We start from the raw sequence: 27,888 nt of genomic DNA, 5'->3' as shown, positions 1-27,888 counted from the left end.
AGACTCATTCCAAACGAATTATGATTCAATATGTTTATGTATTTATTCATTTAATATAGATGTTTTTATTATTATTGTATTATTTGTGTTCATAGGTGCTGGCGGGTCACTACGTGTTTCCGTCGCTAGGGGTCGCTGTTTCGCGGGGTCTCAGCAGTGGAATGACAACATCGCCAGTCGCGGGCCTTCTTCGCTCCGAGCTGCCGGAGAACATCCACCGAAAGTAAGTGTTTCCTCCGGCTCCAGCCCCGGTGTGTCCCCGGTGTGTCCCCGGTGTGTCCCCGTCCACCGTCCCGCCACAGGAGGGACCCCTGGGCCCGTCCTCCACGTCCCCTCGCTGTGTGTCCCCCGGCGGAGCTAGCTCACCTAGCCCCGGAGCTAACCTGCTTCCCAGCTGCGTAGTTTGACAGCTTGTTGTTGTGAATCACTTCCTTCCGCTCTTCTAATAACGTGGTAATAACCCCCCTGATGAAGTGAATCCCACCTCAGCTGTTCCCTACGCTACACACCCTCCTTCCGGATCCGTGCTAGCTGCTGCTGCACCGCCTGGTTGTGTAGCTGGAAGTTTCCCTGACTGCCTGTTGTGTTGCTGTGTTGTTGTGCAGGAGGCAGGTGTCCCGGTCCTCCCAGTATCTGGACCACTGGGTCTGCATGAGCCACTGGGAGCAGGAGCATCATCATGGCAGATGACAAGGACGTGCTGAGGGACGTGTGGTTCGGCCGGATCCCCGCCTGCTTCACCCTGAACCAGGACGAGGTCACGGAGAGAGAGGCCGAGCCCTACTACGTGAGTCCTGGTTCATTAGATCCACTCAGTAGCTCCTCAGCACTATGATGGAGGGGGGGGGGCAGTGTGTGAGTCCACAGAACTCTTCTGCAGTGTCAGGGGTAAACAGAGCTGCAGCCAAATCCAATATAATTGAAGTGACTGATTCCTTAAAGAGTAAAAAACAATACAATCAATCACAACATGCCTCCATTCTTCTCCTGAGGCTTCATCTAGTGTCCACACGCCCTGACGTTCACATTCCACTTGAAACCAGGTGATTTACTCCATTTAGCCTCAAAGTTTTCTGTGATCCACAAGCCAACGCGGCTCCAGAGGAAGATATCCAGAACATTTAGGCGGGAAACATGCTGCAGCACATCAGATAACTCCATAGTCTCCATAGATAGATATGATCATATTGTCAGATCATATTTCACAAGCTGATTTCAGATTTTGTTACCGGAGAGGCTGGAGGTGAGAGTGCAAGGACTGTTCCTGTCAGCCCTCTGTTAAAATGCCAGGATAATGTCTGAGTGTTACTATGTGAGTGCATGTGAATGTCCAGAAAACTCACAGCGAGCAAGTGATGGTGTTAGATAGATAGATAGATAGATAGATAGATGGATACTTTATTAATCCCGAGGGAAATTTAGAACATCCAGTAGCTTATACAGTTAACACTTAAAACACGTCACTGACATACGTACATGAATCACATACGGAGAATATATATACAGATACAGGAATCGGATGCAATGATGTGATTGTGTCAGTGTCCAGTAGGGAAGTGTTCTTGTGCTGCTGGAGTGGAAAGTACAGTAAATATATATATATATATATATAAAAAACAATAAAAATATATACATATATAAATATATAAGAATAAGTAGTGGTAAAGGTAAAGTCCGTGCATGGGGTAAAGCCAGTAAAGGGATGGACAGTGGGTTTGTGTATAATAATGAGATGAGAAGAGTAGAGAAGTTTCTACAACGTGACAAACACAAAAGTTGATAAAACAGAAACAATACTAATCTCTTAGGCTGAAAATGAGGAGTCATAAGATGCAGATGAATGTCTGTCGTTCACGATAACAGAGAATGTCTGGAGCATTCAGGTGAGAGTTGGGCTCAGTTAAGAGCAGCAGGAGTCAAGAGATGACAAACACACTCAGCTGCAGAAATCACAAGTTGTCGTCAGGAGAAATTCCAGAGAATGTTCCCAGCAACTGATTAGGAACTAGGTTTGTTCTTATCTGGAGTTCAGTGCATGTTTGAAAGCAACTTGCAGCTCGAAGGAAACTGGTGCCACAAGTTCCAGTCCTACAACTTGTGATTCAGCTCAGTTTCACGCAGCTGGGTGACGACATAAAACCTCCACAGATTCTGAAAAGGCCGGCGTGAGATGTGTTCCTAAAGATTTAGTTTCACCTTTTTAAGGCGAAGGAGGTTTTCTCTCTCGTTGTTTTGTTTTTTCCAGATCCGTGGATTTAGATCTGCTATCAAACAGAGAAACAGAAGTTGCACCTACAGTAGTGAAGTTAAATTTAGGCACAGGACCAGACTTCAGTGTTTCACTAACTCCTCTCTCCCTCTCCCAGCTGCTGCTGCCCAGGGTGAGCTACCTGACGCTGGTCACAGACAAAGTGAAGAAACACTTCCTCAAAGTGATGAAGACCGAGGACGTGGAGGAGATGTGGTGCGAGTCGGAAGGAACGCCACTGAAATGGTGAGAGGACGTTGACCAATCACAACAGAATGTGTCTCTTTTTTAAAATCAGTCTCTTGTAGCTTTGAATCCTGTCTTCCTCGTCTCTGCACCTTGTTTTGCTGCCTTGAGCAAACACGTCTCGCCCAGTCAGAGCTGGAACAGCCTGTTCACACCCTCTGCAACTGTAGAGAGACGCTCTATGAGTCAGGTCACTCTCAGCGAGCAGCTCCAGCAGTGACTACAGGTTCTCATCTCGCCCTCCTGCAGACAGTCAGGCACAGAGGGCAGTCACCAGGGGGCAGTGTTGCAACAGACAAGGAAGAGCCAACTTCCCTGTAAAACCCAGTAGAGAAGATAAACAGAGAATTATATGAAAATATCAAAATGTTTGCAAGCTTCAGATCCTCAACTGTGACGTTCTGTTGGTTTTCTTTTCTCACTGTAAATCTCAAGTGTTTTGTAAATGTAAAAGTGATGAGTTTTTGACAAATTTAACAATTGAGAGACATATCTTTGGAGTTTAATAACCTGCAGTGAGACTGTGTCTTAAGTTTTGACAACTCTCTAAATTACATTTTAGGCTGGTTGGCCTCATCGGATCTAGAACTAAATGACTACGATGGTTATTGTGTGTGTGACCGCACAATAGAAAACCCTCAAAAATACACAGAAAGTGACAAATAGAACTAGAAATACGTGGACAGATAAAGAATACTTGAGTTTAAAGACCTTTCATTATAATTCAAATTCTATGAGAATAACATCATCTGGTTTTACAGAGCTGTATTGCATTTACTTGTTTTTCTGAATGAAGAAGATCATTGTCTTACTTCATGTCATTAGTTTGTCAGCTTGGTGCTTGCTTGTTCAGATGGACAGTACAAAGATTATGTGCTAACTTGTTGATTCAGTAAAAGAGAACAGATTTTTTTCTTCTCAAGTGAATGCAATATGCTTGTCTAGGTTTTAAAAAACAGTTTTGGAGTGAAACTTTTAATTCAGAGGTCACAGGGGGTTTGCTCAGCATCTAGTGAAGCAGGTCTGATGTTGAGCTGAATGAAAAGGTTTACACGAGTAACATCTTTCCTCTTTACGATTCCTTGGTTTCAGGCACTATCCAATTGGAGTTCTCTTTGACCTCCACGCCTCCAACACGGTCTTACCCTGGAACATCACTGTGCACTTTAAAGTAAGTGTGAATGTGTGTGTGCACTATACCAATCCATACTGAGCTTTTTAGCCTCTTAAAACATATTTTATAATAAACAGGCGTCCGTCCAGATGAGTTTTTTTGTACCTCGTTCACTAGTCATGTTTTGTAAACAGGAAGTAGATTGTCTACGTTGCTTAGTAACAGAAAACGAACAAAGAGCAGCAATGGTGAAAAGTAAGAGCAGGGATTTCGAGGTGGAATGTTAATAAGTGTTGGCAAGGCTTTGCATTCAGGGCTGGTAGTCGATTCAAGTGATGAATAAGAGCCAATCAAGAAGAGAATGTGGGCGTCTGCGTCATAGTTATCAAAAGTCTCTGTTTATAAAGCAGAACCTGAAGGTTTCAAACTAAAAGGAGGCCAGCTTTTACAAAAGGGTGTTTGAAGGGACGGCAGCTAAACAACAACAAAATTGGGATTAGTACCTTTGAAAAATATATTTAATATATTTTGACCCCTTTGTTTTGGAGTTCTTCTGCCACTTTGTGTTAAAAATACATGCATAGATGGATAACGCAACTTCAAATAAAATGCAATTATGGGGAATGTGTGTCAGAATTTTCCAGATCGCGACCTCCTCCACTGTCCGTCCAACTCTGTGATCGAGGCGCACTTCATGTCCGGCATCAAGGAGGCCGACGCCCTCAAGCACAAGAGCCAAGTCGTTAACGACATGCAGAAGAAAGACCACAAACAGCTGTGGATGGGTCTGCAGAACGGTGAGACGCACACACACACACACACACACACACACACACACACACACACACACACACACACACACACACACACACACACACACACACACCCTGCATGTGGTGTGAGATTCCTCAGAACGCTGCAGCTCAAGCTGATGAAACGCAGCTTCAATAAACACCTCGTCCACCAGTGATCTGCTTCCTGCGGCGTCTGAAACAAATACTTCACCGTGTCTTCATCTTCTATCGTAGTCGTGCTAGATTTTTCTTTATTGGCAGATGTTAGCAAGTAATAACTTTCATCTTTACTTTACCACCATGTTATTTCCTAAAAGCTGAAATATGATTCAAATATATATATATCAACTATATATATCAAGTTATAAATAAGGTTGCACCAACTCTTTGATAAATAAAAATATGATGGATATGATCAGTTGTTTAGTCATTTAATCAAATGTCAAAATCCTAAAAAAGCATTTCTGAAACCCCAAGGACAACGTTGAAAACTATCAATAGTTTCGTGATATCAAATTGAAAGTCCTCACACTCGAGAAGCTGCAGCCTGCAGATGATGCAATGAGCTGTTTGTATAAAAAGCTCAGGGTGTGGTTCATGTTGTTTTTCTCTGGTAATGACTGTAACTCCATTTATACAGAAACGGAGGACTTTGACTTACCTATTAAACATGAAAGTGAGAGATGAAACATTGCTTAAAGCAAAACTTTCACATCCAAAAGGGACCAGAAACAGAGAGAGAGAGAGAGAGAGAAACAGAGGTTGTTCAAAGTTTCCTCCAGGAGAGAAAACCACATCTTCAGAAGGTCTGTGAGAAAGTGAGAGGTGAGGGGGGGGGGGCACAGGGTTTGAAACAAGCACACGAGGGTGGAATCATTTCTGATGATGAGACGTCAGCCTTCGACCAGGAGATCGTTGTCTGGTCTTTGAACAGTTGTACTATAACACATATTTCCTTTTGTAGTTAATGATCCAGTCCATCTCGTTTCTTACAAACCCACTTTCTCACCCACTGCTGCTCACCCGGACGTGTGAGGAATTAATATATTAAAACATAATCGCCTCAAAAGTGATATCTGTTGCGTTTTCTATGCACTGAGTGGAAAAGTCCCAAGATATATGTCACAATTATTGACGTACGTGTTTGTGTTATCACAGATAAGTTTGACCAGTTCTGGGCCATGAACAGGAAGCTGATGGAACATCCCACCGAGGACGGAGGCTTCAGATACATCCCCTTCAGGATATACCTGGTAACTACACCTCCAGAACTTTAACAGGCTTCTTCTCCCGTCCAGGTCGGCCTCATGAGCCACTTCAGCAACCAACATATCTGGAATATTTCAGAAGAATGTTGGGGCCTTAGTGAGCGTCCGGAAGCAGCTTTAGAGTTGAAGTAGATGTTGAGTCGCTGCTCTGTCTGCCCAGTAGGTGGCGCCACAGGGCAACTTAAAACCCTCCATGTCTGTCTGATGTTGCTTCAACAGGGAAATCACCTCCAACCAGACAGGTTCTGATGAAGTACTTCTTTCTAAACTCTATTTAGAGTCTCTTGCTTCCTGAAAAACACCAAAAGAGTCAAAAATAAAAAAAACAGTTAATCCCCTTAGTTCAGTTTAAAACCCAGACGGGGTGAACTTGACCCCCCCTCTGGCACTCGCATGTTTGCAGAAAGGTCTTCACAACATCTTGTTACCTGTCCATCTTTCATATTGAGCAACTGAAGGCTCTCCGGACACTCATCACCGAAATAACCAACTACGCTCTCTTGTTTAATCTCAGTTTGGAAACCAAAACAACAAGCTACCAAGCATTCATGCCTGACATAATACCGCCCTTCAAAATGAGTAAGTGTCTGATAGTCAGTCGGTCTCTTTTCTGAGCTAAGGCACATTCGTGTGCACACAGCGACATCTGAATATCTGTTCAAACCTGCGAATCAAGTCATTTAAAATTTCACTTAATGTCTAAGTGTTAAAAGAAACTTAAGTTCTGTGGATCTGTTTGTGAGTTCACTGTTTCACAGATGCTCTCTTCTCCATGTGACGTGCGATAGGAGAACCAGACTCTGTATCCGAAAAGGCCAGTGTTGCGTATCCCTCTGTGCTTTTTGGATGTTATTCATTTGTTCCCGTACATTTGATATCCATGACACTCCGCGGTTTTGGTGCAATTCCACTGAAGCAGGATCAGCCGGTGGGCGAGCTGGAGGGTTGAGTGAGATCAGGAGGCGACGGCAAACAAGCGGCCTCACGTCGGCTGTTTCCGTCAAACCGCTGCAGCTTTTCCCTGACTCAGGTGAAAATTCCCTTTTGGATGAATAAGAAAAAGAAATGAGAGAGGATGAATAAGCGGCTGGAAAACATTAGTGCGCTGCGAGCCAGACGGCGGGGGAACACAGGCAAGTGCTGGGGTTCAGCTCAGGAAAAGATGGGAGTTTTGGAGATTTAATTGGACAACCTCCAGGGTACTGAACCGTTCAGGAATCACACAACACGACTGAAGAAGTTAATTTTAATATCAAACAAAGTTCAGAAACAGTGTAATTAAATGCAATTGAACTCCTTCTAATCTCGCTGGACACTGAAGAGTCGCATCCAGAGCAGTTAGGGAAATGAAGATTTGGAAAACATCTGGATCTTTGCAGCAAAAACATGTTGACAGTCTGCTTTGAGTTGAATGTGCGTGCTAAGCCTTGATCTCAAATCACAACAAACAGAAAAGGCCCCTCGCTGTCACCGAGTCCTGTAAAGACATTAAACTTTAGAGCCTGTCAGGACGCGTTAGGAGAATTCACGTAAGGAAAAAGGAACAGAAAATAGATTTGGCCTCAAATGATTTGAGTCCTGTTTTGAAGCAGAACAAGATTTGTAGATGTTGAGAACAGAATTTAACTTACTAAAGCATATTGTTCCATAATCATATCTCGTGTGACGGCTGGTAATTCCCCCCTGCGATGATTTATCGTCGAGTATGCAGAGTTTCTAATACGAGCCGCCCCTTCTCCACACATGGCTGCATTTACGTTTCTCCACAACAGCGAGGGTGGAGGAGCCGCTGTCTGTCACTGTCAGCCCCCGACTGGTTCTTTGCCTGAAATTCACAAACCTCATGAATGCTTTGTGTTTTTACTTTCACATCCTCGGCGTGTAAATAAACCATTTTACACTTCTACAAAAACATTCTTGTGTTCGGCTATAAAACACAAGTCTTTAAAGTGGCCGACCGAAACATGCAGGCCGACCGCCGGGACCCGCCCTCTCAGACGTGCACTTGTTGCAGCTATAAAACCTTGTAAGTGCTGGCGGGGACAAGAGACCCAGCTCCGACTGGTTTGGAGCCTCTTTCGTGGCCAGATTGCAAGTTTCCACGGTCGTTTATGAGCCGAGTTGGTTTTTTGTGACAGTCCGAGCATCAAAGCCCTGGGAAGGCTGGAGAAAATGAGCATGAATTCTGAAAAGTCTGGGTTGTTTCGGAGATGGTGTGGTTTTTATCGTACAAACTGCTAAATGTTTACAAGCAGAGGAGAGTCTGGAGAGGAGCCGAGGCTCAATCTGCTCAGAATCATCTTAAAAATACCTGGAGTGGTGTTTCTGGAGTTTTGCCCAACAAGGGATTTGTTTACCACCTGTCTGATTGTTCCACCGCTCGTGTTTCTTGTTTAGTTAACATTTAACTTAATGGGTACAATCGTAATATTACCAATATGACGGCCAATAACAAAATAAATAGAAAAGCAGGTTGTAAAAACTTTAATCCTTTAATCAAGGAGCAACACATTAGTTTAAAAACAAAAACAAACAGCCGAGCTCGAGTTCTGTGAAAGACGAGTTGTGTAGTGACACTGCGTAGCTTATCTGGACGGCTGAGAGGAAGATCCCGTGAGTTGTTGTGACAAGACCCAACACGATGCGACAAAACACACAAAAGAGAAGAAGACAAGGAGTTCGTGAAGAAACGGGGCAGAAATGTTGGAAAGAACAAAGCGGTTTGGAACTCAGAAGTCACCGTGGATGACTTAGCAGGAGACTGTCTAATACAGAGGAACACCCCCCCCCACCCTGTCCTACACACACACACACACTCACACTCATAGTCCTTCAAAGCCAGATTGTGGTCTTTAGTGTAAATAACATGTGCTGTGTTTGATGCAGACAGAATTAATGACAACACTCAGTCCAAATAACAGAGGGCTCATTTCCGTCTGGCCTGCGCTCCGTATGGAGACGAGGACACCTCATGGGCATGGACGACACATTTATGTGTGTGTGTGTCTGTGTGTGTGTGTGTGTGTGCGTGGCTGCCCTATATCCTGAAGGACTAAAATAGTTAGTCCACCTTTCTGTCCTTGTCATAGATCTGAGATATTCCTTCTCGTTTATGTCCCTGTAAAGCTTCATTTGTCTTTATTCAGGTTTTTTTATCTGTGACATTATGAACATTGTTTCCTGGGTTGTGTGTTAGTCTGCGTTTGTCTGTCAGTTAGCAGGATAACACAAAAACTACCACACAAAACACCATGGAACCCGGTGGAAGGATGTGGTCTGGTTTTTGTGCGGATCCGGATCAGGGGGCAGATCCCGGAGGGCTGATATTTATGTGAAATTTGGTGCAGACCTAATTTAAAAGTGGGTTCATGAGGAGACTGTTGGGCCTCTTATTTTAATATGTATTATTTAGATAAAGGTTATGAATGCACATGTATCCAAATATACACTTTGTATGTGGAAACTCAAAGAACAAAAGAGTTTTGTTCCATGTACCGACACCATATGTGTGTCACCCGTTTCATGTGTTTGTCTTTGTCAGTTCAATTGCTTCCACTCGAGCCCTGTGCCCGTGTGTTATCATTGTGTGTGTCTGTGCACGGCCTGCCGCGCCCTTGGCTCCGGCCAGCGCGGGGGGGGGGGGCTTTGTTTGGCTGCCGGTGCATCTTCCTGCTCCGGCGGTGTCACCACTCGGGGGAATTAAAGAGCCCGAGGGAGCCGAGCGTCTCGCTGCGCGGAAAGTGAAAATTACCGTCCTGCCTCTAAAGACCTCTTGGCTTGCTGCTCGACAGGTAGACCTCTCTGTTCCCGCTCTGTGACTCAGAGCTTACTCACGAGCCCCACGATGCAGGAGCAGTCGCTTCACCTCCACCCACCTCCACCCGCCTCCGTGCTGTGGTGCCGGAGCAGCGGCCGGGGCTTCGGAGAGAATGCAGGTTTATTGCCTCTGAGATATCTTGTAATGGCTGACTGAGACGAGGGGGAGGTGGTGACTACACAGACAATTACAAAACATGGGAATGCTGGAAACAGTTGTGCGTAATCCTGCCAGGGGCTACAGGTGATATGCCTGTTATGCCGGCCGGGGAAGAAAAAAGAGGTTCGCCACATTTACAGTAAATTAAAGGTTTCTACTAGAAACTTGACTCAGTCACAAAGATGTTATGCTCCGTCACTTCTGCTGAGCAGCCGAAAGAGTCAGAGGAGGTTTGTTTACATGTCTGTGGTTTATTTGGTTGTTGCGTTAAAGAGTAAGCTCATCTTGAATATAGAAACTACTGGTATCACTCACTGGTCCTTTTTTATCAGCTTTGATATATCTACCCATGAAGCTTATGAATATATACTGTAGATTATTTACAGCAATTAAAATAGACATTAAAAAAATGTAATCTAAGAGGACAAACTTCCACCGAGGCCCAACAATCTGCACCAAATAACACACACTCCGAGATATCAGTCCTCTTAATGTTCCTGTTTTCATCAAGTCCACGAATCGTGATGAAAAATTACTGTCTCAGTTCGTTAAGGGAAGTGGAAAAAGTAGCTGGATCTGTCCTCTGATCTGGATCCATACCAAAATCGAAAGAGTCCACTGGTTTTAAAGGAATTTTAAAAGAATTTTAAAACCAGTTTATGTCTCAATCTCTAGTTTCAAGTCTTCTTCAACAAAGCTGATGTTCATTTAGTGAATTGTGATAATTTAGCGTGAAATAGACCATAAAGAACAGGATGTGTAGACGTAACCGCCAGTAACGTCCAATGGGTGAAGGGGGCAGGTGTAGGTGGGCGTTCTCAGTCAGGCTCCACCCCCCCCGCCCCACCAAATATTAGGGACGGGAATCGGCAGGGACCTCCCGATACGATACGGTAAATTAAATAGAATGAATAAAAGTTTACTTAAAATATAAATTTTGAAATAAGCAAAAAGTAGGCTATTGTTATTTGCATGTAGGCGATGCAAAGCAAGTGTTTCTTGGGTATGTTTAGATTGTTGTGCAAAAACAAGAGCTGGTCAACATGCTCTGGGGTGATGTTGCTCCCCCCATATATCCCCCCCGGTATAAACCAATAAATATATATTTAAAAAAAAAAAAAAAACGATTTGGGAGGCAGCATATCGATTTAAAATCGTCATTCACAAGAATGGCGATTTGTAACTGAATCGATTTTTCCCCCCACATCCCTAACAAATATGGTCACTTCTGGCTACAAAAAACCATGAAGTCGGTGGAGAAAATACCAAACTCGAGTTCGCAAAATGGCGTCACACGGTGCGGTGACACTTGAAACCAGAAAGAGTTAGAAGAGGCAGAATCTCAAACCCTTGCTCTTATCATAACAGGTAACTTCAGGAGATGATGGTAATTTGACAGGCATCGTGTGAAGTGACGTGGAGGTGAAGGAGAATATGGGGACGTCTGAACAGTGAAGTACCGAACGACAGCTCAACCTTACGTGATGCTTGAGAGATAAATGATTTATAATTTAATTCAATGTTCCTCGATGGAGTCTCTCCTCCACAGGTGTGCGTTTGGTTTCCTGAGGTAATGAGGTTGGAATTTTAATTCAGGAATGATTGATCTCGGCGTTCAGTGGAAACGCTTTCTCTGACCCCTCTCCATTCTCGGAAACTCCCGTTGATTGACAGGGCTGCACCCCCCCCCCCCTTCCCCCCTGTCCATTGTTTTACCATCAATTAGACGGATTGAATCCCCTCAGTCAATTAGGCAGCGTCTTGAGTTCCGCGGGCCTTACAGTCGGCGTCTCTCTTCACCTGGATCCTAGTGCCGCTCTCTTTGTGTGGCCATGTGCTGCCGTGCCAGCTAAGGTGTCGCAGCGGCTGAAAAGAAAAGTGTCTCCATCCAAACAGTATCACGCTTCTCCCCCCCCGGGGATCAATAGCTCCGTCTTTGTGTGCCGAGCGGCTCAATTATTCATGGCCAGGTATTAAAAAATGCAAAGAAGTAGCTGTCACTTAGTGGCACACTCTCTCCGCTCTGGCTCCCGGTGATGATCCCGCACGAAACGCCGCGCTTCCTGTCGGTGACTCAGTGTTTCTGTGTAACCCGAGCGCCGGCTTCACGCCTCCACCGGCACCTTCCTCTCGTTTATTCGCGCCTGGCCCCGTGGTGTGTAGTTACCGCTCGGCCACTCGATCCCTGCGCTTGCCGGTTTCCTTTTCACAGCCTCCTGATTAGACCCTATTGTGTGTCAGACCCTCCGTTTGACACCTCAGGTTGGGTATCGCCAAAGTTTCCTCCGAGGCCACAGTTTCTCCCTCTGCTGCTGCGTGGGCCAGACATTTCTGTTTTTAATCATTTGAATCCAACTGAGCTCATCATTACTGCCTTTTTGGGGCTATTCAGGAAATTGAATTCTAGAAGATTTAAATCGATGGATATGATTAAACGGACAAACTTAACTTGTCTAGTTAATCATTCAAAGAAAATTGTGTTTGAAACCAATTCTTTTAGTTTATGTGTGATATTTTTGCCATCTTGTTATATCAGGGTTAGAAGATTGAAAATGGTTAAAAAACTCAAATTAATTCAGTTTATCAGGTAAAGAAATCCGGAGAAATCAGCTTTTTGTTTGATTATTTATTTAAAACAAGTGATAGATTATTACAATTCTTTAAATTTTGTCAGTACTGATCATATTGATTTCAACCACATTATTCAGCTCTTATTCTGACCTAATACAAATAAACTATCAGAGTTTTTACTCCAGTCAAATGCATTTTCTGTCCCAGAACTAATTAGTAAAATTAGCGTGTGTACATTGAACAGAAAGGTTCTTGATTAACTGATGGGCCAACATAAGTCAGCGCCTGACAGCAGCTCCTGGCCGATGTCCAGCGCTCGACACCCGCCCCCCCCCCTACTGCCCTGAGGACACGGGTCGCATGGTAACTAGAACCACTGAATTTTTAATTCGGCAAAGTGATAGTGAGACATTTGACATTTACAAAATAACACACCTGCTGACATACCGGAGTCAGATTCAGTGACTGGATTTACAGGAGAACAGCGTAAAGTGTGTGGAACAGTTTGGTTGATATGACGTGTTGTGTTGTGCATGTGTAACAGGTGCAGTGAGGAGGAATTGAGCTTTGCACAATCGTTACCTGAACAAGAGGCGTTCAGGCACAACACAAACCCACAACACGGCCGAGTCACTAATTCTAATTTCAAATCAAGTCTGGACATTTTCCAGAAGGGTTGCTTGGAACTATCCCCACCGGCCTTCCTGTAAAATACTAGAGAAATGTCTGTGTGAATCCATGTGAGAAAAACAGCAGGAACATTTCCTGGAACTTCACAGTTGATGACGATTCTAAACAACAACGTGATTTACCAGCAGAATGTAAACGTCGTGTCCTGGTGCTCCACCCAGGCTCCGCCCCTCGCCCGAATCTTCCCAAAACGTGAACGAGTCTGAACCGGACAATCTCCTGCTGTGTGTCTCATAGGTGAAACAGAAACGCTGGAAATATCTGGACTCAATTTGCTGGAGTTTGTGTCTGAATACAGTTGTAGTTGGATCGAAATTTACTCCAGGCTACATTTACAAGTATATAAACCAGACTTGTTTGATATAGGATTTAAATTCAATTCTAAAAATGGTAATTATCCGATTACCATTTTTAGTGATGATGAGATGAAGCTGCTGGTGATTTAGCACCTTGCTTCCCGAACATCTCACTCATGGAATGTTGTGGCTTCAGATTCGATCACTACAGAAACAGTCATGGGGAGGTTTGCTGCGTACGTCACATTTGTTTAGCTGTTCGTCACTTAGCGGTCACTCTCGTAGTCGGCAGCAGGAAACGTTGTTAGATCCCAGTGATAAGAAGCTGATGAGGAGGTCACCTCGTCAGGACCTCGTCATGGCAACAACATTCAGAGGAAAACATCCCCTTCGCTACTGAGAAACCACCTGTGACCTCCAGCTTCTCTGCAGAGCAATTCAAGGGCAAAAGGGGGATTTCTACTTCAGGGAACTGTAGAAAACGTCTCATAATATTAAGAGTCACTTCACTCTTCTCTCCGTCTGAGAAGCTCGGGGAGACACGGAGGATTTCAAGGCTGGGTGGAAGCTATTTCTGTATTTCTGCCGAATACTCACCCAAGCAGAAGTTAATGACTTCCAGACTGATTCTATCAGTACAACATGTCAGCGTCACTTGTAACATCTGTAGAGATGTTAGCAGATTGCTAAACATCCCATTCAGAGCGTCAGGCTCCACATTCCCAACAACAGGCGGCTCATTCACATGATTTACATGAACCCTAGTGGTGAGTCTTCCTGCTATCCCTTCCCAGTGAGCGCTGCTCGTCACCTTCACATTTCCCGTCATGTTACCTTATTTGAAACAGTCCCAGATGCAGGATTTTTGGTTTTCTTTTTCCCGCAATTCCTTGTCTCATGAGTAAAATATTGAAATATCTTTAACGGTTCCTTATGTTTACCAGATGGAAATTCAGGGGGTTTTGCTTAAAGTTGCTCTGTCTTATCAAGTACAGTACATTTTGATCAGTGCTAATTATGTCTGTGAGATAATGTAACCTGGAGTTCTGGTGTCCAGCTCCTCGGGGATGTCTCGATAAGTTCGGGTTCCCATTGCAAGTTTGAAACAAGCTCAAGTCTGTTTAAATGTTTCCTTCTCTTTGCATTTCTTTTTAATCCTTCATCTTAATCGGCAGGTTGTTAACACGAGTCACTGTTCACATTTGTTGTTGTTTAAATCAGCTTTTTTACACCTAACATATAAACTCTGGTCCGGAGCCCTCACACTGTAACACGTCCCTGCACGCAGACCTCACTTCACTGGACGCAGAACGTTTGAATCGGTTTCATTTTTGCTGTTCTTGATAATTTCGTGCTCTGATTCGTTTCAGACGATGAGCGATCGGCCGTTCGTCCAGAGACTGTTTCGCCCGGTTTCACCTGAAGGCAACGTGCACACGCTTGGCAACTTGCTCAAAGAAATGGTCCCAGCTGCTATACCAAATGAAGGTGAGACACACACACACACACACACACACACACACATATTTTTGGATAGTGAACAACATAAGAAATCTCCTACAATATTAAGAACACAAAGATAATATGACCGTCACACTCACTCCTCATTTATGTTAAACATTACCAGGAGCCAACAGTGTGACGTACAGTATCAGCCATGTTTGGTTTCTGTCTGCTTAATCAAATATGGAACCCGTCGCCCTCCGGGAGTGAGAGAAGAACGAAGCTCCTCTCGTCTCAGGTTTTATTTTATTAACGCAGCCACACGACACATGTCAGAGATCCACTCTCTCTGATAAAACACCCACTGGGGGCGAGATGAGGGCGAATAGAGAGAGAAGATGAAGAGATAGAGAACGAGATTTCTCTTTTGGGTGGAAAGAAAACTTCTTGTCATAACCAGAACTGCTGCCATGTGTCATTCATAACATACAGTGAACAGCGTTTCCAGCTTGCCTGGTCTGTGATGAGCTGGTTTCAGGTTTTACTTTCTGAAACTGTAAAAGTGACCTTCGGTAATTCAGTCTCGGCAAATAAAGTCCAGCTGCTGCACAACAAGCTGTTCAACTGTTTATTTAAATTAAACAATATATAGAACATAAACTGATTTAAAAGCAAATACTCATGAATGCAAACAGAACAAACAACTGTTTTAAGTCTGACTTTCAAAAACTCACCAATCAATGCAAATTAAACAAAGACTAATGATCTTGTGGATGATTCAACTAAACTGGATGAGCTGGATAAATTAACATTCAACAGTTCCTCATAACAACATGATCATTTATATATTATGCAAAATATCCCACGTTCTTGTGCAGCAGAAAACAACACACAATCTCAAAATCAGCTTAATATCTACTTATGTCGTCACATACATCTATCGAATCTCTCTGTTCTTTTCCACTTGTGTGTAAATATCAAACCGTAGATTTAACGTAGAAGCCGTCAAAGTGTTGTTGCTGCTGTGGAAGAGGAGAGCGAGTGAAAAGAGAGAGAGGGAGTGAAAAGAGAGAGAGAGCGAGAGAGAGAGCGGCAGTCTAAACAGAGTCTGCAGAGGAGGAGAGAGGAAGTAGATAAGGAGACAATAGTGTGTTAGGACAGACGACCCACAGGAGACTCACCTGCACAGACAAGACACAACCATTACCCCCCCGCCCCCCCTGCCTACCTGCCGACCTGTCTGTCCTCTCATGTTGTCACCATGGCGATGCCGACACCCTCACACTCGGTTTCATATAATCCGTCGGTTCTTTGAAGAGCCACCACGTCAGAAATCTACTTCCAAACAACAAGTCAGCGTGGACACAATGTTCCAAAAGCTCATTTTTAATGTACATTTTATGGCAAAGACGAAATTAGATTTTGTGAAACTGTGACTGAAAAGAAGCAGCTGCGTAAAACTCATTAAAAAAGCTAAATGTCTATAGCAACAGGCCGGAGATAACGCTGACCCTACCACACGTGTACTACACATGCTGCTAATCTGCTCTTGTGATGATGAGTGATTATGTGAGATTTACCGTAACAATAACTTTTCCTCCACAGGGAGAACTCAGAATCTCTCTCTCCTCCAGAACGTCTTGTCGTGTTTGCACGGTTTGTTCATCTGAAACCCTTCCTGTGTGTTTCCTGGCGTCCGGCGGCGTGAAATCCAGCCGTCACCTGACATCTCCGAACAACATCAGCTGCCAAGTGCAACGCTGTTATTGAAGGATTCGACTCCCACGTGTTTTACATTCATCTAATTAGTTCTGTAGTTTTTGGGCCAGTTTTTGGAACATTTGTTTAAAAATGTGCGTGACTGACGTGGAGATCTCTGCTTCCTCTTTGTCTTTCTGCCTCGACAGTTCCCCCCCCCCCCCCCGATCTGAGACCATATTTCTTTCCTTTGATCGTCTATCTCTCTCTCAGGTGTAGTCTTCAACATTTTCCCTGTCTGCCGTACACGTCTTTCATGTCTTTGACGCTAAGTCTCTGCTCTCCTCCTCCCTCCTCCCTCCCTCCTCCCTCCTCCCTCCTCCCTTCTTCCCTGCCAGCCGGCCTGATGGATCAAGGTGAAAGTGGCTCTTTTGTCTCTCGTCGTTTGTTTGGTTTCCTCCTCTTCCTCGGCTGGTAGATGAGTCGGGCGATAGCCGGGGATTATGGCGGCGTGTTTGGCTTAGAGAGACCGGGACGTGTGTTCGGGGGGCCGGGGCGTGGTGGAAGGGGGGGTGCTGGAAGCGGGTTTGCTGGTAGCATTGTTCCACGAGTTCAGAGGACTTTTCTTTTCTGCCGGGACCCGAACATATAACAAAAAAGGAAAAATCTGGGGTGCTCCGCGTTCCTCTGATCTTTCAAACATCAAATAATCAGGTTTTTCAAACAGTCTCCTGCTCTGTTATGTCTGCTGGGGGGGGATTGGTGTTGACCCCGGTGGGACCCAGAAACCAGTCGCAGCAAACACACTGGGGGGGGGGGGGGTGGCTCGAGTCAGGAAGGAACACAGACGGGGATTCCCACATCATCAGTCTGTGTTCCCCCTCGACACGGAACATGTGCCTGTGAGCAGCGGTCAGCAGTGACTGGTTGTGTGTTTGTGTGTCTGTGTGTTTGTTAGCCAGGTGTGTTATTGAGCAAGGCCTTGGCTGGAATCTGTGGGATGCAGCCCACACACAACACACAACACACAACACACGACACACAACACACGACACAGCGTAACAGACACTTCTCATCAAGCCAGCTTCTTTTTCCACATATTTATCGGAGGTGAACCTTATTACGAAAACACACCCACACTGATTATTGTCTGTGAACAATCTGAGGAAACCCCCCGCCCCTCCCGCCCCCGCAACCCCACCCGGACCCCTCCCTCCCTCCCTCCCTCCCTCCCTCCACGCCCCCTCTACCCCCGTCCCAGTCACATCTGTGGTACAGCCCACTCACTATTGGCAGGCTCCCCCCCCGATCGGGTCGGCTCACTTCAGAGGCTCCAGGGGGGGGGGGGTGTACAGGTTTCAGTGGCGGTTTTGATGCAGCAGGTCGTGGGTGATGGTTCATGTGCGCGGGCGTGTGAGATGTGCAGCAGACGGGGGAATTCAAGGCTGAGTGACTCGCACTATTGTTGATTCAAATGTGATCAGCTGAGATCTTTGCTCTTGTTGTGTCCGTGCAGCTTTACTGTAAAGTGGCTGCAGATGTTTTGATGGAATTCAGGAGGACGTGTGAGATCTTATCTTCAAAACAAACACGGGTTACGATCACTGACATTAATCATCGCGTAGTTTTGGTTCGATTAGAAACCTCTTAGAAGCCATTTAGCACGTCGGCGTTACTGATGTCAAAACACTGTGAAGATCACACGATGCTGGTCAGCGTATGAAAAAGTCCCGGCTATCAACAATATGCAGAAGTTTACATGCACTTTTCAACCAGTGGAAACAACAGTGTGGCGGATGTGTTGCTGGAATGATTTTGTTACTAATCTGCTTGAATCTCCAAAGTCGTTTTGAGACGTGAACTCCAGAAAATGTGCAGGAAATTGGGTTCAGACGTTTTTCCATCACATGTGAAGCAGCAGCAGGTTGTCGGGTCCGACTCGTTCAAACAGGAACATGTGGGGAACATCCAGGCGAGGGGCGGAGCCTGTAGAGCAACAGGGGCGGAGCCTGTAGAGCAGCAGGAGGCCGGACATGACGTGTAAACGCTGCTGTGGAAAGATCGGTGTTGTTGTTTACAGCACGTCCACTCCTTGTCTTTCCGACTTGACGTCTTCATCAGCGTCTTCTACATGTACCGCTCCTCGTCTTCTAGTCCAGGCAAAGTAGCGTTTTACGACCGACTAATTGTAAAATAATTTTTTTCAGCATAGATCATTTCTATGAGGTGTCCAGAACAACATACTAAAAGTCTTAAGAAATCCTAGTTGAGGAAATATGTTTAATTCTCATCAATGTGTTTCAATAAGGCCCGGCAACAATACACCCCAAAAAGACTATTTTTTTCCTTTACTCCTATCAAAATAAAACTTTACACAATGAAAGTAACCATGAAACGTAACATTTTTTGTATTACAAGTTTCTTTGAAAATGAATTTATGTATGTATTTGTCATACATATGAATGGTGTTTCTGCCTATGCAAATTAGGACATATTCAATAAGTGTGGAGCTCATGTGCTTGTCAAATTCATTTCAAAAGAAACTTGTAATACAAAAAAAGTTACTTTTCATAAATACTTTTACTATGTAAAGTTTTATTGTGGTAGGAGTAAAGGAAAAAATTAAGCCTATTTGGGTGTATTTGGGCCATAGTCGATTAGTGTATAGCTCATTTGCATATTCAAATTCATTTTCAAAGAAACTTGTAATACAAAAAATGTTACGTTTCATGGTTACTTTCATTGTGTAAAGTTTTATTTTGATAGGAGTAAAGGAAAAAAATAGTCTTTTTGGGGTGTATTGTTGCCTTATTGGCACATTGATGAGAATTAAACATATTTCCTCAACTAGGATTTCTTAGGACTTTTAGTATGTTGATCTGGACACCTCATAGAAATGATCTATGCTGAAAAAGATTTTTTTACAATTAATCGGTCGGAAAACGCTACTTTGCCTGGACTATAAAGTCGTTTTGAGACATGAACTCCAGAAAATGTGCAGGAAATTGGGTTCAGACGTTTTTCCATCACATGTGAAGCAGCAGCAGGTTGTCGGGTCCGACTCGTTCAAACAGGAACATGTGGCGAACATCCAGGCGAGGGGCGGAGCCTGTAGAGCAGCAGGAGGCCGGACATGACGTGTAAACTCTGCTGTGGAAAGATCAGTGTTGTTGTTTACAGCTCGTCCTCTCCTCTTCATCAGCGTCTTCTACATGTACGGCTCCTCTTCTTCATCTTCATGTTAGAAACGTCACTATGACATTTTGACGCTGGCAGAAAAAGTTTAAGGAAAGCGTCTGAAAGCAGCTGAACACCGACAGAAAGAGAATGTGATTATTATTTATTTCACACCAGGTGAAAAGTTAGCTCGTGCACTGATCAATAGACGTTTTATTTTAATAAAGCCTCCTGCTGTTTTCTGTCCCTAAAGATTGTGTTGGGACGGTTGGTTGGATTATTAATTTGAGTTATCTTGGCCTGAGGGAAATTGTATTTGTCATTTTTCACAATTTAGACATGTTTTAGACCGAATAACTCCCTGATTCATTGAGAAAAGCTCATTCAGGAGAGAAGCGGGCGTTGTTTCCGTCCAGCCGTCCGTCAGCAGCTGGTTAGGAGCCGTCGGTGTGACCGGCTGCCAGTCATGCATCACACTGTGTGTTTGGCTCTGAGGAGCAGGCTCCACTGCGGTCTTCCTAAACCGTGGTCGGCTTCGCTCGGCTGACAAAACATGTCGTCTTGGCCAGAAGTCGTGCTCCACTCAACCACAGGGCGTGTGTGTATCTGCGTGTGTGTATCTGCGTGTGTGTGTGTGTGTCAGTTGGCATATTAGTTCGGTTTTATGCCGTCACAGTCGCCTTCCAAAGAAAACCAGTTATTAAGCATTTACTCATGTTTGGAGGAAAATGCTTCCAATGGTTGTTTATATATTAAATTCTCCATCTGGTCTCATGAGCTGCTTCATTCAGGAAATTCTACTAAACATCTTAAAACACTGTAACACGCACAATTATTTGATTTGAGGAACTTTCGGCCTTTGTTCATTGGCAGGTCAAAGGTCACAGGAACCCAGTGTTATGGTAACAAACAGGGAGGTTTTGTTGTTTCTCTTTTATTAGTGTCATGTAATCTTGTGATTCAGGCTTTTGCTAGAGATGGAGTCATGGATGATGGTTTTTCAAGACTGTTTTTATTATGTTTTCGTTTGATTGATGATTTCTCACCATGATCTCTTCACTCACTCGGCCTCCAAACTCGTGTCTGTGCTCTGAAAACATTTCTGTTCCTTCTGAAGTCACGACAGAAATGTCAGATTTGTTAAATGAACCTTTTTGCTCTCAGATACCCGTCATAGGAACGTGAGAATATGAGTGAATGGAAACCGTCAAAGTTAATTCTTTAACATGACTGGAAATGATCACAGCAGAGAGGTTTTTTTCTTCCTGTCGTTTTCTACTTTGAGTCTGAACACGTCTCCTCTGTTCCGATGTCGCAGCTGTTCACGACCCGTTTATTTCCGGAATTCAAACCGAGGAGGACGACCGAATTCCGATAAACCGAGACTGACCATGGGTTTCTGAGCGCTGTAGGTGCAGGTGGCTCATGATGGTCGAGAGTATGTATTTTAGTGTTTGCGGGAGAGTGTGTGTGTGTGTGAGGGGGCGTCGGCCACTGTGAATTTCCCCCATTTGTCATAGTGAGATTGTGAAAACACGCCAGCTCCGCCCACCTGTGCACGCCGGTTGTCAGGCAAGAACCGGGGCTAAGTTAGAGATGTGAATACAGAGGTATGAAACACCACCCAGAAATGGTGTGTGTGTGTGTGTGTGTGTGTGTGTGTGTGTGTGTGTGTGTGTGTGTGTGTGTGTGTGTGTGTGTGTGTGTGTGTGTGTGTGTGTGTGTGTGTGTGTGTGTGTGTGTGTGTGTGTGTGTGTGTGTGTGTGTGTGTGTGTGTGTGTGTGTGTGTGTGTGTAAGATCCAGAGAAAGTGTGTTCTCACTCTTAGTGTCTTTTAGGTGGGATTCACACCTTTTACTTTCTGTGCAGCTGAGGATTTTTTTCTCAAGGTTGTGATTTTAAAAGACCTTGAACTTCTCGTCTTTTCAGACCAAAATAATAAATACAAAATAAATTCAAATTCAAAAAACACTCAAATAACTGCAGCTTCTCTTGCATCACTGTTTAAACTCATTCATCTCAACTGACAATTAATTCCTTTCAGTAATGACTCTTCAACTTCCTCTTGAACTTCTCTCTCACTGTTTGTGCTTCTGCCTTATCATTGCTCTTGATTCCTTTCTCTTGAACCACACGCGCAGTGACGCTCCCTCTCTTCTTGCGGTCGATGCTTCTTCAGCCGCTCTACAGTCGACCGGATCTTGTGTCACTACAGGTTGAATTTTTAGCTGCTGTCTCTCTTTTTCGAACCCTGTGGCCGATGCAAACGAGTTCTCCACCTTCTCTGCTCGGACTCAACCCAGACACCACTTTGTTATTTTTTTCTGTTTCATCTAATCCACCAGCAATCCTAAACATGTCCTGTTTGTGAACGAGCTGGTTTTCTCCTCACTCAACCGGCCTGGTTCGTTGCATTGCTCCAGTGACCTTGAACTTCTCCTTAAAAAAAGCAAACATTTACAGTGAATGTTTTCTTTTTTATTCAGCAACAGAAATCAGTTAATTCTTCGGTTTGCAGTTCTCCGTCTCTGCCGGACGTTCAAAAACAAACCGTACATAAATACAACCGAAAAACTAAAATGACCTGAACAAAACTCAGTGTGTAATTTTAATACAGGATCACAAAGCATGGAGAGAAAGTCTAGAGTGCAATAAAAATACACGAGTGGCTTCATCTGAGCACAGAACAGGAAACACAGGGTGATCTTTATGAATGTAGGGAAATGGAGGAGAGGCCTTACCAAGCAAAACTATTTTTTATTGCATTAACAATGTGAAATGATATGGATATATAGTAACATATCCATTATATAGCTCTTTATGAATAGATTTACAAAAAAAACCTGGAGCTTTTTCAGTGAGTATTAGTAATAACTAACAAATGCGAGTTTAATATAGCGCAGCTGGATTTAATTTAAGGAGACTGTTGGACTCTTTAGTTTACATATCTGCTCAACTGAGTGAAATTCTATATATATAGATATATTTATATATATATATTTTTTTTATTACAGCCGCGATCAGCAAAGGCTTGCACCTCTGCCACCCGCCTCCGTCCTGAATGTGCACATCTGTAATTTCTCCCCTGAGTTTTAACACAGTTCTTCTGACATCACTCTCGTCCAGGCTGCAGCTTGTGAGCAGGTGTCGGGCGGCGCCGCTTCTCAGAGCGACAGTTGGCGCTCTGCCTCAACCGTCCTCCTGATATTACGTGGAGCTAAAATGTCACGAGCTTGGTGGGTGAATGAGAACAACCTGAGTGTGTGTGTGTGTGTGTGTGTGTGTGTGTGTGTGTGTGTGTGTGTGTGTGTGTGTGTGTGTGGGAGCTGAGGTCAAGAGTGATTGACAGGAAAAGGCCTGTAATTGTCTGTCGTTCTCACGCACATGCTCACGTCAGAATGTGTGAGAGAAATCGTCATTCTCGGCTTGAGGCTGAAGAACCACTTGCATGAACCTTGCATATATTTCTACTTTCAAATTAAACTGAAAGCATAAATTAAAATCTCTGTCTCTCAAAGCAACTACAGTGGAAACATCTGAATTAACTGTTTTCACGTTAATGTTCTTCTCAAACCGATCAAAACACGCGTCACCTTCCGGCTGCAAAAACTGCAAAAATATTTGTCTTGAAACATGAATCACTGCGGAGGTGAGATTCAAATTCTGCTTTGTCTTTAAACAGAATCATTTTCTGAGGTCTGACGAGTTTCTTGTGAAACCAAAGCAAAATGTAAACTGTGAAGTTTGTTTAAAACATGTTTTAGAATCAAGTTCAGCTACCCGACCTCAAGCTTCTAATTCTTATGGTAAAAAGATCAAAATAAATTCACTGATTCAATCCAGAGGAGTTTAAATTTCCCATGAAGATGAATAATTATTAAAAGTTAATTAAATTAATTTACAAGAAGGAAATTATAAGATTTAAAGCTAAAGTGATTAAATGTATGTTAGAAAACAAACATCACATCACCTTGAGCACGAGACACTGAACTGTGGAGGGAGCTGCATAGAACAATAACAACTGATAAATAAGTATGTGAAAATAATAAGAAAATATATTCAACAAATATCATAATGTCTCCAAATCATCAAGTTTATTTTATTATCTGAAGTGTTTGTCAACTTAAATATTTTGTGGTTTTATTGCTTTGTTATGTTCAGGTATCAAATCTAACTCCTTAGCATATTTGCACTATTGCATTCTGCACTACTGCACACACTTGCACTATTGTTTTTCTTTTTTTCTTTAGGTATATATATATATATTTTCAATATCTATATTTTATTTCTATTTAAAATTTTTATATTCTATTTAATCTTATTTTACCCTATTTTTTTTTTTTGTCTGCTTGTAATATTCTGAACATTGCTATTAGAGAGCCGGTGACCCAAGCATTTCATTGCAAGCGACTGCTTAATGTAATCGTTGTGCATATAACAATAAACTCTTGAATCTTGAATCATGCAGAAACAAGACAGCACTACTGTTCACTTAAAATTTTTAATGTTTTAGCATTTTTAATAAGATAGGAAACAACAAATTAAAATCAAACTTGAACAAACATCAGTTTGGTAAAAAACAACTAAAGTGACAGAAACTTTAATTTAAGTTGCACTTAGATTTTCTTTGTTTGGTCCGTGTCCCATCTGCTAACATCGAGGAGACAGGGTTTGTGTGCTGTACTGCAGCCAGCCACCAGGGGGAGATTGAGACACTTTGAATTTGTTCAGTCGTCAATCTTTATCAACGCTTTACGGGGTTACTAAGATTCAGGCTTCATGACATCACTTCCTCTTGGTAAAACAGTTCATGTAAAAAAAAATGAAGCCCGAGCGTGAAATCAAATTGTAAATCTCACGATGACTGAGACGGTCGAGGGAGACGGCGCCTCGTGTCAACGGACGATCTGCGGTCGCGGCCTCTCGGTGTCGGGGGGGGGGGTGGGGGGGGGCTCGACCTCCCGGAGGTCATCGGGCTCGAGGGCGGCGCCGCCCGCCTGAAAGCACGAGCTGTCAGAGTGAAAGTTTGAAATTCAAATCCACTCAACGACGAGCGCTAAAGTAATCAACTGTCACTTTGCTCTGGTTCATAGCTGAACAACACACACACACACACACACACACACACACACACACGCACACACACACACACACACACACACACACACACGCACACACACTTTCTCTCCTCACTCTCTCTCAACCACCACACCCGCGGTGTCACTGATCTCTGATGTGGTCGGTCTCACCTCATCTTACCATCTCTCTCTTTTCTCTCACCCTTTCTATCTTCTTCTTCTCTTCTCTTCTCCTCCACTGCTCCTCCCCCTTCATTTGTTCACCAGTGTTATTTCTCTCCTTCTTTCCATCGCTTCCTTCTTCTTTTTTATTCTGAATTCCTCTTCGGTTTTCTCCTCTTTCCTTCCCTCTCTTCCTTTACTCATCTCCTCTTCTCTCGACCCTTCATACATTCACTGCTCTTATTTTCCTTTTTATTTTTATTAGGGCTGGGCAAGTTGACTCGTTTCAATCGAGTTAACTCAAGTGATGAGTTAACTCGATTCATTATTTTATCTCGCATTAACTCAGGTTTGATTATTTATTGTTTTATTGTGAAAGTCAGGCTTTTATTTTGTGAAAGTCTGTTGCTGACTGCTGCAGAACAGGAAAAAAGAAAATAATTGGCGGATAAACAATCGAGTTAACTCATCACTTGAGTTAACTCGATTAAAACGAGTTAACTTGCCCAGCCCTAATTTTTATATTCATATTCAATGTCTTCTTGTCGTTTCCTCCTCGTTCTTCACTCTCTCTTTTTGTCCTCCTCTCTGGTCTTCACTTTCCCTCTGATCCATTCTTCTCTCCTGCTCTCTTTTGAGTTCCAACATAGTTAAACACTTTGAATAAAAGATGTTTTTACTGATTGTTATTAAAGTGTGTTCCCGCCTCTCTCCGTCCAGGCGAGCCCAAGCAGAACCAGGTGGTGATCCACGGCATCGAGCCGCTGCTGGAGACGCCGCTGCAGTGGCTCAGCGAACACCTCAGCCACCCCGACAACTTCCTGCACATCTGCGTTGTCCCCGTCCCCAGCGACTGAGACGGCGTCCCCCCCCCCCCCGCCGCCGCCGCCGCCGCCGTCCACCGTGAAAACTCTGATCGACCAAGCAGCCGGGAAGCAGCCGGCCGCCGCTCCCAGGAAACGCTCCTCGCGTGAAGCGTTGGAATCTCTGAACTAACGAGACTCTGGAACGAGACGGAGATCAGAAGGAAAAGAAAAGGGATGTGAGGGAGGTGTGGAACAAACCTCCTTTCACATCTTGTTTATTTATATTTCTACTCCTACGACCACCACTCCACTCGGAAAACCTGCTTTCAGGACGGGAGGATGGAGAGATCCTCTCTTCCTCCTCCGCTCCGAAAACAGGAGGAGATTCCCCGGAGTGAAGAGATCGACGTCTAATTTTTTCTACTCTGCTGTCTCGCATCTTCACCTCCTCCTCCTCCTTCTCTCTTTCTTTCTGACCACGCATCCCACGAGAGGAGAGGAGGTGAAGAGATCCCTCCTCTTCGCTCCATCCTGACGAAGACTGTGCCGTCGACGGGGGGGGGGGGAGTTTGTTTGAGGAAGTGGAGCGTCCACTTCCTGCTGAAGCTGCCTTATGAATTCTGTTATGGTCACTTCAGACACGTTCACACTCTTGAGTTTACACCTGAGGGAAATGTTTCTGCTCCTCAAACTCACACAGCTGAGGATTCACGCTTGGTTTCGGTTTCATGGATTAATGTTTGTTTTGTTTATCGGATTAATGATTAAAAAAAGAGAAGAATTGGATCTGAACTGAACTGATCATCGGCCCAACAACTAATTTTGTATGTGAAAGAAGAAGTTAACAAACTGTCTCTGAATTAACATTGTACTGCTTCTCTTCTTTTTCTTCCATCTTTCATCATCACTTGCAATGTTTGTGTCATATTTCAACGTCTTGGCCACTTTATCACCATATTTCATTTACCTGTATTGAGATCAGATAAATACACAAACCACGCACACAGAAATGCTCAAATTCAACATTTAGATTCACAAGATCTGGATCATTATTCAGATATCAATATCTGGAAACACCCTCTTAATGGAATCTGCTCCAAAAGTAGCTGAGCTCCCACTGAGTGTGTATGGGGTTTGGTTGTGTTTGCGTCATCCTGCAAACAGACACACAAACAGACACACAACCAGCGGTGAAGAGAAGCTGCTGTGCGGAGGCGATTAAGTGGAACTGACCTTTAACATGGACTGAAATCTGCAACTTAAAGAAACTAATACACAAAGTGAAAATGAGTCAGAAGCAGCTTCATCTGTTTGTTCTTGAGTTTCATTTGATCTGTTACTTTTGGTTTCACGTTGTAATTTAGTGACTAAAGAATTTTGTCTGACATGCGTACGTCCTGCGGCCATCACCTACGTGGGCGGAGTCTACTCATACTTGACTCTGATTGGTTCGTAGACGCCCGTCTGATGTGGTTGCCACGGTAACATCATGATGGTATTACCCCCAGCTTCAGCACCTTCAGGCACAGTACTCTACAATACTACAGTACTCCACAGTACTACAGTACTTCACAATACTACAATACTCCACAGTAATACAATACACCACAGTACTACAGTACTCATCTTCTTCTTGTTCTTCTTCTATGGTTTAATGCCGTCTCTACTTCCTGTGATTGGTCCAAACTCTCCAACAAAGTGTTTTCACTGCAAAGCAACAGAACCAGGTTCAGTTTGATCCAGATCCAGAACTCCTCCTGGTCTGAGGAACCGTTCACACCTGATGTTCAGCTTCAGGCTGAAGCTCTGAACCCAACAAGGTGTGAACGAGTCCTTAAACACTTCTCCGTTTTTTAACTGCTGTTGTTTCGGCGTCTCTGCACATTCGAGCATCTTCCATCTGTTTGTGAGGCGAAGCAAAACGGGAAGAAAAACAAAAAAAGCTTCACACGTGTTTTCAATAGCAGGTGTTGATTTCTCTTCATCAATACAACAGGTTTACTGTCTGTTTGTTTTTAAGGTTCAGCTCCGGCCTCTTTCTCCGCTGCCAGACCTAAACGAGCATCTGGTTTTGTTTCATTTTAAGAACTGGGCTCTGATATAATGAGACATCAGGAGCGTTGAGCTTTCAGTCTGCAGGCGTCTGACGTCCTTCATGTGCTCGAGCAGGTTTGTGGACTGAGACCAAACTGGAGGAAGAAGCAGAGGAGTAACTTCCAGATGAGATGAGGGAACTAATCACTTTTTTTTTTTTAAGCAAAGTTTGCATCTTGTGCTTTTTGTTTACACATCTGTTCGTACTGAAATAAAATGTCATTCAAA

The 27,888-nt window shown here is 43.8% G+C and overlaps 1 protein-coding gene across 1 annotated transcript; it reads left to right on the top strand.

Moving 5' to 3' along the window:
* Nucleotides 1-149: 149 nt before the first annotated feature.
* atg5 (ATG5 autophagy related 5 homolog (S. cerevisiae)) lies at nucleotides 150-27,888 on the top strand. The gene is made up of 8 exons (XM_061080596.1): nucleotides 150-223; nucleotides 606-787; nucleotides 2,367-2,494; nucleotides 3,587-3,665; nucleotides 4,243-4,405; nucleotides 5,561-5,655; nucleotides 14,574-14,691; nucleotides 25,481-27,888. The coding sequence occupies exons 2-8, from the start codon at nucleotides 680-682 to the stop codon at nucleotides 25,615-25,617; spliced, it is 828 nt and encodes a 275-aa protein (XP_060936579.1). The 5' UTR covers nucleotides 150-223; nucleotides 606-679; the 3' UTR covers nucleotides 25,618-27,888.

The sequence above is a fragment of the Limanda limanda genome, chromosome 11 (genome assembly GCF_963576545.1).
Source record: "Limanda limanda chromosome 11, fLimLim1.1, whole genome shotgun sequence".
Lineage (NCBI taxonomy): Eukaryota > Metazoa > Chordata > Actinopteri > Pleuronectiformes > Pleuronectidae > Limanda > Limanda limanda.
Note: the sequence above shows the minus strand (reverse complement) of the source record. Positions and strands in the feature narration are given on the sequence as shown.